The 13,690-nt window shown below is 40.9% G+C and overlaps 1 protein-coding gene across 1 annotated transcript in view; it reads left to right on the forward strand.

Moving 5' to 3' along the window:
- LEKR1 (leucine, glutamate and lysine rich 1) overlaps positions 1-13,690 on the forward strand; it is a 160,910-nt gene that overhangs the window by 94,813 nt on the left and 52,407 nt on the right. The window contains exon 8 of the mRNA XM_075863652.1: positions 7,265-7,346. Within this exon, the coding sequence (XP_075719767.1) occupies positions 7,265-7,346 (82 nt within the window). The remainder of the gene's footprint in view (positions 1-7,264; positions 7,347-13,690) is intronic.

Below are 13,690 nucleotides of genomic sequence, written 5' to 3' on the forward strand. Positions count from 1 at the left end.
AGTATGATAAAATAAAAGTTGATCAACTGTCGAATTTCAGTGAATGTCATTCTGCAGCCTGCTATGTATTGGAATACCTGCAGGCTGCAGAACAAAAATGGTTCATTTTTTTTTTTCAACATTGAATTTTTATTAATGTTTTCAGGTAATACAAAAATAGTAAATACGGCAATATATCTCCAATCAGGTTATCAGTGACGAAATGTATACATAACACACATGTTATTCACAATGAACAATTCTTGTCACATAAAACCCGGGCAGTTGCAGTGCATATCAGTGAATTACTCATAGAAAAGAAAAATATAATTAAGCAAATAAAACAAGAAAAAACAAGAAGAACAACAAACATTGTCCATCCAGATCTAAGCATGTGTTAGCCTCGCTACATGCCTGTGGATGAGGTAGAAAAGCATGATGCCGGCCAGTATTACTCGTGCCCAAGTATCTGAGCGTCGGGGCTTGGCCAGTCATTTCCCTGCCGCGGAGTCCCTAGATCCCCGATGAAATCCCAAGTGTCTGCTTTTAACGGGATCAAACTATGGGACATATAGAAGCTCCCGAGTTAGAGCTCGGGAATGCCATGGCTCCCAGAGCTTTAGAATTTTAGGCAACCGGTGTGTTCGCAGCGCATACATACGTTCCATCGTAAAGGAAACATTCACTAGATTGACAAGTTCAGGAATGGGAATGATGTCACTACATTTCCATGACCTAGCAATCAACAAACGGGCCGCTACAATAATGTGACTAGACACTGTCCCAGACGCCGCTGGGATCTCTGACATTTCAAGAAAACACAAGGCCATAGCCGGATTTGGTTTAACAATGCAGGAAGACACTTGGGAAATCATTTTAAATACCTTAACCCAAAATGAGTGGACTTCAGGGCATTGCCACCACATGTGGAAATATGAACCCCTGCACCCACATCCCCTCCAGCACGCCTCCGAGTAAGTAGGATCCGATCTCGCAATCTGTGAAGGGGTAAAAATGGTTCATTTTTAAAGCAGGTCTGTCACATATTTATTTTGATGTGCTGAGCACCGCATAAAAAAAAGTGACAGACACGCTGATTTCAGGGGTCTGTCACTTATTAGGTAATGTGCCGTAGTTTCTGAGCATTTAGTACTTATACTTGCGGCACATTGTTACAACTGCAAGCTTGAGTTCAAGTATATATTCGGATTGCCTTTGCCTCCCCCTGATTGACACTTTTCTCCCTATGCACACTAAGGGTATGCGCACACGCTTACTAAAAAACATCTGAAAATATGGAGATGTTTTCAAGGGAAAACAGCTCCTGATTTTCAGCTGTTTTTTTAGCAACCCGCGATTTGCGCTACGTGTTTTTATGGCCGTTTTTGGAGCTGTTTCTATATAGTCAATAAAAAACAGCTCCAAAAATGGCTCAAGAAGTGACATCCACTTTTTTTTCGTGGGCCTTTTTTAACGCGGCCATTTTTCAAAACGGCCGCATAAAAAAACAGCCGTCGGAATAGAATGCCGTTTTTCCCATTGAAATCAATGGGCAGATGTTTAGAGGCGTTCTGCTACCGATTTTCTAGCCGTTTAGAGGCTGAAAATAAGCCGTGTGAACCTCATAGGGAGAAAGTGTCAATCAGCGGCTGGGTGGCAGGGGCAGCATGAATATATGAATATTCTTGGACTCAAGCTTGCAGCGCTGGCCGCACCCTGGAAGTGTTACTACTAAATTCTTAGAAACTACGGCACATTACCTTATAAGTGACAAACTGCTGAAATCAGCATGTCAGTCTCTCCTATTTGCTGTCCTCAGACAAGGCAGCATAATTATGACAGATTCACTTTAATTAAAACCTACTGCAAATATGTGATTTAACTAAAAATACATTCAATAAAAAAAAATTCATAAAATTCTTCAAGTCAGTACCAAGTTACCTTTAACAGAGCCTAAACTTCCACATGTGACCTCCCATAATGTTTTCAATTACAGTGTTTAAAGAGGCTGTTATCCAGCTTTTCACAGACAGGGAATTACCTATAAACCTACAATGTTATACAGTTACATTATTCCCTACCCATCTTTCTCCTGCTCCCTGTCTCTAACTGCTTTGTTAGAGTAAGGCCTTGTTCACATCTGCTTTCGGTATTTCTGTTCTCTTCTCCGTCATAGGAGCAGAGCAACGAAAGTACCGGAAGCACCGGATCAGCTGCATGACGGACACCATCGGTGCCCGATGGAACCTATTGACTTTAATGTTTACCGCCCGGTTTCCGCCATGGTAAACGAAGCCTATTTCCAGCATTATATTCATGAACCAGAAGCTCAGGATGAACATTGCTGTAGCTCTTCTTTCACAAAGAGAATGCTTCCGTTCATGAAATTGTGGCAGAACTGAATACTTTCTTCTTCACATGGCAATGGTCATAGAATACGGCTGCTTCTTTATCTACAAGAGTCTCCTGTAACAGTTGTGTGTTTTTTAAGGGGCTTATATGAAAAAGTCTCTATGGTATTAATAACTGCTAATGAATGTACTTCATTTTCTGTCATATTTTGGTTTGTCTCATTACTAATCTTTCTGCTTCCGATTTCCTGGCTTCAGTTATTTTACCTCTTTTTTTCTCATGCTGCCTTTCGCTATTTTTTTTTCCCCATTGTACAACCATTTATCTATATTTATATCACCTTATTTACTTTACTTTAGTATTGATCATGTGCCTACATTTGTGCAGTGGTTTGGGGTCCTAAAAAAATTTTTGCTTTTGTTTTTCAAGCTGCATTTACACAAAGCAAATTTTCAATAGCTGTGTAGTCTAAAACAACTCAATCTTGGCTACGTAGGTATAAAGCGTGCAATGTTGAAGGCACGCTCCGTTTTCTAACTGACCTATCTGTCATGAGAATTACATTTTATGTATTTCCTGTTGCTTATATAGTGCAACCTATTCTGCAACATTGTGAGGCTATGTCATTACTCACATCATTCCCAGGTTGTCCCCCACTAACATCTAACGGTGGGTATACACATTAAATAGCTGTCTGCCATACGATCATTCAGCAGACAGCTATTCCTCGATCCCCCCTGTACACATACACTCTCGGCCGATCATGCATGTATTCTGTAGGGTGAGAGTGGAGTAATCCGCTGCCGGACACCTCTTGCAGTGGCTTATCTCCGTTCAGAACAAAAGGATTGTGCATGTTGAAATCTAACTGCAAGATCCTTTTCTCCCCCAACATCTGCCGTTGGCGAAGGGTCAGGGGCCACTTACACATTAGATTGTTGGTGAATTCGGGCAACATTTATCTAATGTATATGGCCACCTTAACTTCCCTATCGCAGACAAACACACACACACGGGTCAATTTCATAGAAAGACAATAAAAATATCAGTATAGGTTTTTGGGTATGTGGAAGAAATCCCATGCAAACACAGGGAGAACATACAATCTCAATGCAGATGTTGCCCTTGGTTGGAATGGAACCCAGGACTCCGTTCTTCAATGCACCAGGCTTGACTGCTTCGCCCATATCTGGCCATACTATTGACGGTGGTATCCATCTACAATCTGAAGCCTGTGGGGGACTTCCAGTTCCTCTCTAGTATACACTCCCAGTTGGGCAATTAAATTGCTATGTTTGATTCTCATGAGCAGATCATATTGTGCCCACACCCAGATAAGCAGAAACAGTCCGGCCGTCTGTATACTCCCCTTCTCCAGAAGGTTAGAATACAGCAACATTTGTTCAAGTTAACGTTTACTGCAGCTTTGGCCACAACTTGTGTAACAGCCAAGAACAACTTTTCATCACTTCCTTCAAATAATTTCTTTTTAATACAGGAAAATAAAAAGAAAAAGGATGCATGACAAAGTTAAAGCTTAAGAAGACATCTGTTTGCCTGCATAGGATGACGATTAAGGAACCGTCTCTTAATAAAATGTGTATTCCAGCAGAATACACGTCTGATGATTGCAGAGTCAGAAATGGCAATTTTGTTTGTAACGTTGGAGCCCAGACCGGCACTGTCCCTATCAGGGTCTAGTCTGTCCTTACGTGGGGCCATTCTGGCTTTACAAAACATGACAAGCATTCTGTTCCACATTTTCACGAAAGCTTTTGAATTACTGATCTGTTTGCACAATGTACTGAAAAACAGATGACTTTCAAATATCTTTTCAGCAGATGCTTTCATGTAAAGAAAGGCCGTCATCTCATTTAGGCTTTCCACACTCTAATCATTTGTCTGTAATCTTTCTTATGAGAAAAAGCCCTTTGAATGAGAATTTCATTATCTGAATATTTGCACGTGTTTCTTATCACATCAGGAGCAGGATTTTTTTCTCCATTATTTTCTAAAGGTATTTTGTGTGTATTTCAGGACCTGTGAGTGATATGAATGTAATGTTGACTGGTGTTTCAAGAACAATGCCTTTTTATGTATTTCCCACTGAAGAACGCCGGTGGCTTAATTCATTTTCCACCCAAATTCCTTCTTGACTTCACAATAGGTCTAACGATATATGGTCCCTATGAGTAACACTATATTACATTCACATATTTGTAATAATTTATTAAAAACAATGGCTTCAAGCAGTATATCACTAGTACTTGGCAGACAACGCAGCCTTTTCAACTGGGATGTATTGTGATCTATCCAAGCAGCAGCCATATATACAGCATATAAATATGTCCATGAGGGAAAAAGATATTGTGATTTCTGAGTGTATATTATATGTGTGGATAAATTGGAATACGTATATAGGGGGTACACAAGGTAAATCTATGAAGATATGGGCTTTAAACCCGACATTCAATTCCAGTTCAGTCATATGAGTAGCTTGAAAACATAAATTTAGAATTATGTAGTCAATTTTGTGGTTTGGTTATGATGTGTGGAGAGAAAGGATTATTAGAAGCCTACTCTATGCATAATACAGTAAAGATTAGAAAATAAAGAGATCTGCATTGCATACTTGGCTACTGCAAGAACAATGTTATCTCACAGACCTAAAGTATATTTGACTACCAGAAACACATAAAATGTCTCCTATAGCTTGTGCAATAAAATTCCTTCAAAGCGACCTTCCGGTACTTGGACAAAATTATAAATGTGCTGGTGTATATGGAGTTATATCACCTGGTGACCTCCAGTTGCACCTTTCTGCCGTGGATCCGCCGCTTTGGGGTCCCCTCTGTATGGTCCCAAAATTGCCACGGCGCTACACAAACTAAGACACTCCCTTTGTTCTCGGATTGGCAAGAACTGCTCACATGAACAGCCCTGGCCAATCCGAGAACAGTGGAAGTGTCTCGGACTCGTAGTGAAGCGTGGCAGCCATGTTGGAAGAACACAAAGCGGACCCCAAAACGGCGGATTCTTAGCAGGGGGGCGCAATTGGAGGGCACCAGGTAATATTATTCCATATACCCCGGCATATTTAAAATGTTGTCGCAAGACCGGAGGAGGGTCGTTTAATCCAGCATTGATGGTACCATATAGGTGACAGATTTTCAATCATTCTGAAATATTGGACAGTCATAGAAAAGTGTCTCATATTTACTTGAAGACCACGCCGACATTTGGTTGCCTATAAGTCGTAGTGGAACCCTAGCCTAAAGGTAGAGAACGTTCAGGAAGATAGCCCAAACTATAATGCTAACATAGTGATGGTCCTATCACCTTGTTTTCTTAACATAGGAGTTTCATTATTAATTATTTCTGCTCAGACTTCTACCTCTGATCTGGGGAGATTACAGATCATTTTGCAGTTCTATCAGAATTTATGGCCCATTAAATGCCAGATTAAAGCAATTTTTCTGCATAGGAACATGGTCCAGAATCCATAAAAATAGTCAGAGTTAAAGTAATCCTCCTGTAATCCAGGGTTGTTTGATGGTCAAGAATTTTTAGGGTGGTTGTCAACTCAAGACAACCCCTGTCCATAAGTCCCTTTATTAGCGGAGATTTACTATTTTCTATTACAGAGTTTTCCGTTGACTGCAGTGATTTGCTCCTCGTCAGAGAGTTGCCTCATGCGCTTGATGGGGAACCATTTAACACTTTGCCGCCAAAGCCATGCTTTAGTTTCTCCTTAATTTTTTAATCACGGCTTTCCAAAAGCCATAACTCTTTTTTTTTTCTTCCATCAACATAGCCGTACAAGGCCTTTTTTTTTTTTTAGCAGGACGACTTGTAGTTTATAATGGCACCATTTAATGTACCATATAATGTACTGGTAAATTTAAAAATAAAATGGGGTGAAATAGAAAAAAATTAAGCAGTAATTTCGCCATTTTTTTTGTGTTTCGTTTCCACGGCATTCACCGAGCAGTAAAACTGACAATGCAGCAATACCAAGTTTTTATTGTTTTTTTTTCTTTTACCCTCTAAAAATATTTGTAAAAAAAAAGTGTTTGAGCATGCAATTTTACTTTTATCGTCCTTCTTCTATGAAGCCCTACCTCTAAGCTTAATAGGAGGAACAAGATGGCAGACCTGGAAGCCTTCATTAGGCCCCCAGGATGCCATGACAACCATGTGACAGAGAGGCCTCTTATCAGGGATGACAGAGGGACCTTCCCTCAGTCTAACGGCTTAGATGCAGCGGTCGTTATTGACCTGAGCATCTAAGCGGTTAAACTATCTATGACAAATATATATATATTATATACATAGTGGTTGTAAAAGGATAGGACGTTGGATGGTAATGCGATGTGTTCCCTTTCATGAGGCACATCTTGATATGGCTGCCTGGACAGGTGCACTATATCAGAAAACTTAGATTGTATTGGCATGACTCATAATTAGCGCCCGTCATGTGCCAGGTACGTGGAGGTAAGTAATGATAAACAAACAAGTAGCATGAATATAGACGTCAGTTTAGATATGGATTATGGTTAATATAATCGCTAAGGTAATTGGTGTAATATATAGTTTTTGTGCAGTCCTAAAAGAATGGCATAACATTTCCGTGGAAATGCAGAACATCGTCTTCAGTAATCACTATTCTGTCTGCTGTAATCTTCAGAGGGATAGAATGCTACAAAACATTATTCTAGTGGATATCGGGCTCAGCTCTAGACATGCCAGGCAGAATATTTTAGCTCCCGGAAGGTGCTGCTTACTTGGCATAAGCCCTTAACTATCACTAGTAAAACAGTCCGGGTTTTTTTTGTTGTTTTTTTTCCTTTTTCTTGAAGTAAAAGCAATTTGTAATGTGATTGTGTAATTATAGAATACAAGCCATTAATTATAACGGTTTTCTTTTCTCCAGATTTACAACAACAGTTGGAAACAGTAAGAATGGATTTCCATAATGTAACTAAAGAAATGCAGCACCACGAGGATATTTCCATGTAAGCGGCTTTGCTTTCTATTCCTAAACAAACACATTATATGACAATTTAACACACCCGCTCCTCTGTTTGTGACAGAAGAGGGACGACCCCCTTAATAATATGTTGCAGCGGACTCAGAGATATCCGTTGCTTGTGAAAGGAATAGCAGATGACATTGACAAAGGTCTGCAACGGTTACTTAGGGAATGTTTCAAATACACTTTGTCACTTAACCCTTCCTACGTATAATACAGTAGGGACTTACTAGACGAGCCTTCTCTTACTACGATACTAATAGAACATCATTCAGATGTCTTAAAGGGCCACTAACACCACATTAAAAAGCATATAGTACCAATACTTTAAAAGAGATTCAAATACCAATCATAAATGTGTGTGTAAGGCCTTATTCACACAAATGTGTTATACGTTCGCGCTATGCGCGTGATTTTTACGCACGTCGCACGGACCTATGTTAATGAATGGGGCCGTTCAGACTTTGAGTGAATTTCACGCATCGTATGTGCGCTGCGTGAAACTCATGACATGTCCTATATTTGCCCGTGTTTCACGCTGCACGCACCCATTGAAGTCAATGGGTGCGTGCAAATTGTGCTTGGCACACAGAGGCACTTCTGGGTGCCGCACGTGATTCGCGCAACAGTAGTAAACACAATGAATGAAAACAGAAAAGCACCACGTGCTTTTCTGTTTGTAAACATAAAACCAGAGTGTCATCATGATGCCGGCTGCGCGAATTTCACGCAGCCACGCACCATATGCTGATGACACACGGACCTTTTGTGCGCGCAAAACGTACACGTCCGTGTAATATATAGCTATATCGCTATCTGCTGTATGAATGAATGGGGAGAAGTGTATGACGCTGATTGGTCACTGATTGGTCAGCGTCATACACTTCTCTCCACAACGCCCACTTGGCCATATAGTAAAACACGCCCAGTTGTCCATTGAGAAACTCATTAGCATAAAGCTAATATAGGTCATAACTCCGTCAAAAATGATCGTTTTTCTAAATAAAAAACACTGCTGTAATCTACATTACAGCGCCGATCACATCATGTACAAGATAGGCCACTTATAATGTGGTGACAGAACCTCTTTAAGTCATTTTTCGGGTGCACTGTCTTTATCTCCAAGTGAAAGTGTATACTGGCAGCGAGAATTGCTTGGGATCACATATTAGTGCGAGCATCAACTTTTCACAATATGCTGAGCTTTCCAAAGATGCTTGCAAAGTGTTTTCCTTGTGCCTTTCTCAGTAGGCTTGTCTTTCAAGTCCACAAGAATAAGATTGAATGCATGACAACCTGCAAATATTTTGAAAGCATAGCAACGCCTTATTCTGAATGCTGATAAAATTACATTCTCTCATGGACGTTCTTTAATCACTGGATTCTGATAACTTTTTAATGAAAGGCAATAAGTTCACTTCCCAGGATGCTAGAGAGAATTTACGCACTAATACAGCAGATTTTATTCCCCTATGCCCTTGAGGATAGCTGAAGCATTGCATACAGATTAAGAGTATACTTGCCCACATACTGAATCATCGCTAGCAGGACTTTTGGGGAATTAATGTACACAACAAGCAAACTTATTTGATGATGTTTTTTTTTAATGTAAAAAAAACAAACTTCCAGTGCTCAAATAGACAATATATAAAACGATCTACAATTATTATCAGTGCTTCAAACACATACTAGATCAAAGGTGAGTACGACAGTCTTTGGAACTAATAAGAATATCTGCCTTGGAATCTGTCAAGATGCTATTACTTACGGGTTGAATCCACCCCAAAGTGTTAATTGAGGGTGTGCATTGGCTTGGAAGTTCCTTTTGGGATGGTGTTATTAACTTCCATTTACTGTGAAAAAGCATCTTGGAAATACCTACAGTTGGATTCTGGTTTCTACTGGCAACTCGGCTGATTTCTTATTACACTGTTTTATTATATATTATGTATAATTACATTTAGAAACATTTAATACTTGATATAACAACAAAATGTACAGTAAAGGCAGTCAAGACTGGATATGCAGTAGTCATAACAGCCTAGAAGAGAACAGGAATGATTGGTGTAGAGAAGTCCTTTGTTTATTAGGCCGGGTTCCCACGGGTCTGATACGCTGCGTAAAAACTGTGCAGCGTATACGACCTGGAACCCGCAGTACATTCCATCCGAAAAATGGTGTGGGTTTGCAAACAGAATTTCTGATGCGGAAAGCGGTGCTGGGAGAAAAAAAAACATGGACTGCGGTCATGGACTGCGACCTTCACTTACCTGCCTCCCGCAGATCTTCCTCCTCCTGCCGGCGTCTTCCTCCCCAGAGGCGTTAGCACATTCGCCTGCTCTGGCCCGTAGTGATAACGCGCACGCATATGTAAATAATTAATTCATTATTCCCAGATCACCCTGAACTATAAAAAGGGCCCTGTCCTTCTGATCCTTGCCTGAGCGTTGTTAGTTTATCCCATGTTAGTCTTTGGTCTGTTAGTGTTATCCTGCTCCCGTTGTTTCCCATGCCCTGCTATTGTATCCTGTAACCCGTGTTGTGTTATTGTCCCTGAGCCTGTTTTTGGAGTCGTGTCCGGCTACACCCGTTGTCATCCGCCACGTCTGGCGCAACCTACTGCACCTGTTGTCATCCGCCACGTCTGGCGCAACCTGCTGCACCTACTACCATCCGTGCCAGAGCCCCTGCCACCATCTGGACTATTTCAGCTACCCTTGTGCTACGAACTTGTCATAGACTGTGACTTGGCCAGCTGCCTCTCCGCTACGGCAAAACAGCCTAGTGGGTCCACATACCCCATGATCGTGACACCCCTTCCCTCTTTTCTTTGCGTAGTCTGGCCTCCTAAGATGGCATTGCAGGCCATGTGATGCTGCAGCCTGTGATTGGCTGCAGCAGTCACATGGGATGAAACCTCATCCCAGGAGGCTGGACTGCAGGAAGGAGAGAGTTCTGGGTATGTATGATTTTTTATTTTTCCCGAGTTGCAACTTTTGCGGTGGAATCGCAGCTATTCCGCAAAAGACTTGCAACACTTGGCTTTCTGTTGCGGGTTTTGCATACCCATTGAATTCAATGGGAAAAACCCACCACAGAAAAGCAATGAAAATGCAGTATAAATTGACATGCTGCGGATTTATATTCCGCACCACAGGTCAATTGATTAACGTTTATGCTGTGGTTTTTTCCGCAGCGTGGGCAGGAGACTTTCTAAATATCGGAATGCATTTTACGCACAGAATTCCGTTGTGGAAATTCTGCAGCATTTACTCTACATGGGAACCCAGCCTTACATTTACATTTGTCATGAATTCACTTGTTTTAAACAAATGTGTAAAATATTAAGTTATATTTTTGATATTTAAAAATAATAATACAATCTTATAGTGTAATAAAAATGATATCATGATATTATTTTTGCGTTATATAAAAATAATAATAGTTGATTATAGAATGTTATCTATAAAGAAAATGAACCTACACAATACAGTGAAAAGCCTTTATTCACATCTACGTTAACACCGAAAAAGGCCATACTTACAAATGGACACAGCCAGGCCAGAAATGCTGATGAAAGGGCGAGCAGGTGCTTTAAATAATAATAGCCACTCCCACTAGTCTTGAGGGGAGTGGTGTGTGGTGTGTGGTGCATGGGATGTGTAGTAAGAAATAATAAATGAATAGTGTGTGTGCAAGTGTAATACTATAAGTGAAATATAGGGGGCAGTAATGAGTGAAGTGCCTCAATAGAAATAAATGGATAATGGGGTGCAAGTGAGTGAAACATGGAGGGATAGTGTGTACGTAATGAGGCACAATGTGTATAGCCAGGTAGAAGCCTATTTGTGACGCCTTGATAATTCATAGAGCGGGCTACCCTGCTTGCTATGCCAAACAACAACACACCATGCTCTCCCAGCATCAAAGACCCGGCTGTGTCCAAGAGAAGCGAATATACATAATAATGAAAAATACCTGGGGTATTGGTAATCATTTTGGCCAAAAGGACGCAAGCTCGCAATCCACGACAAGGATCCCCAGACTTGCGAGTCCCTAACTCCTAAACTGGAACAGAACGTTCCTGATGTACAAACAGAACCGATAAAAACACAGGGACATATACAAAAACACCGAAAAAGGCCATACTTACAAATGGACACAGCCAGGCCAGAAATGCTGATGAAAGGGCGAGCAGGTGCTTTAAATAATAATAGCCACTCCCACTAGTCTTGAGGGGAGTGGTGTGTGGTGTGTGGTGTGTGGTGCATGGGATGTGTAGTAAGAAATAATAAATGAATAGTGTGTGTGCAAGTGTAATACTATAAGTGAAATATAGGGGGCAGTAATGAGTGAAGTACCTCAATAGAAATAAATGGATAATGGGGTGCAAGTGAGTGAAACATGGAGGGATATTGTGTACGTCATGAGGCACAACGTGTATAGCCAGGTAGAAGCCTATTTGTGACGCCTTGATAATTCATAGAGCGGGCTACCCTGCTTGCTATGCCAAACAACAACACACCATGCTCTCCCAGCATCAAAGACCCGGCTGAAGTCTACGTTGTGGCTTCTTTTCATAAAAGAAACCAAACGATATGCTGGATCAGTTGTATGACAGATCCCAACGTGCCCGACGGACCCAATTGACTTATAATGAGGTCTGTTGGGATTCGTAATGTAATCCGTTGTTTTGGCCACAAAGCTGCATGCTACACTATTCTTTCCATCAAATGGGATCGAACTGCCAATGCTGTGTGAATTCTGGCTAAGATGAAATATGCTTTTATCATTTTCATTTGACCAGTCTCCTGGTTGGTTATCGCTGCTCAGTCTTCTGATTCTGGTTTTCTGAGATTCCAGATTAATTTGCAGTTAATTGATAGAACTATTATCTGGAAAAAATGGATGTCCCTATGTTAGATTGAAGGCATTTTATTTTAAATATGATTTATCTATTACAAAAACTGGGAGGCCTGAATCCGTGAACACAATCCAGGACATTCTGGAGAAGCGCTACTCATATGGTCTCCAGAAGACAAAACTCACTTGATGAAGATCACCGGGGGCATTGCAGGGAAATCACGGATAATTTCTTGAATGTATTGGTTTTCTAAATTGCAGGAGAGAAAAAACACAGTAAGAAAAAGCATTCTCAGTAATAGATTCCAAACCTGTTATTTCTTAGGGTTATCTGGGGATACTTTATAAGAGGCTTACGACAAGGTCTACAGTTACAGAAAGAAAAGGTACAGTGGATATAAAAAGTCTACACACCCCTGTTAAAATGCCAGGTTTTTGTCGTGTTACAAAATCAGTCCAAGATGAATCATTTCAGAACTTTTTCCACCTTTAGGGTATGTTCACACGCACTAATTACGGACGTAATTCGGGCGTTTTTGCCCCGAAATACGTCCGAAAATAGCGCCTCAATAGCGCTGACAAACATCTGCCCATTGAAAGCAATGGGCAGACGTTTGTCTGTTCACACGAGGCGTAATTTACGCGCCGCTGTCAAATGACGGCGTGTAAATAGACGCCCGCGTCAAAGAAGTGACCTGTCACTTCTTTGGCCGTAATTGGAGCCGTTATTCATTGACTCCAATGAATAGCAGTGCCAATTATGTCCATAATGGACGTGGCGTTCAAGCGCCTGCACATGCCGTTACGGCTGAAATTACGGGGATGTTTTCAGGCTGAAACATCCCTGTAATTTCAGCCGTTACGGACGCCCTCGTGTGAACATAGCCTTAATGTCACCTATAATCTGTACAATTGTATTGAAAAACAAACTGAAATCTTTAAGGCCCTGTTCACACGGAGTTTTTTTGCAGGCAGAAAATTCTGCCTGGACAAAACAGCTCCGTTTTTTTTAAGGGGTTTTGCACCACAGGAGTTTTTGCCATGACTTTTTTAGGCCATTTTTATACTTCTTTCTTCAATAGGCAAAGGAAAAACAGCGAGCTGTTTTTGCCATAAAACGCATAAAATAAAAAGCGTAAAATAAACGTTGCGGCAAACCACTGCGTTTTTTTCCGTATCCCATTGATTTCAATGGGGTTTTTAAGGCGGAAAACGCCTCAATATAGGGCATCTTGCTTCTTTTTCCCGCAAGCGCTTTTTTATGCTCAAGGGGAAAAAAAACGCCTCCACCTTCCATTGAAATCAATGGGAGGCAATTTCAGCTGTTTCTTGCCGCAGTTTCTGCGGCAAAAAAACTCAGTGTGATCAGGGCCTTAGGGCGAAAAAATAAAAATAAGGAACAAAAATAATATGGTTGCATAAATATGCACACCCTTAAACTAATACTTTGTTGTATTACCCTTT

This window comes from Rhinoderma darwinii, chromosome 4 (assembly GCF_050947455.1).
Source record: "Rhinoderma darwinii isolate aRhiDar2 chromosome 4, aRhiDar2.hap1, whole genome shotgun sequence".
Lineage (NCBI taxonomy): Eukaryota > Metazoa > Chordata > Amphibia > Anura > Rhinodermatidae > Rhinoderma > Rhinoderma darwinii.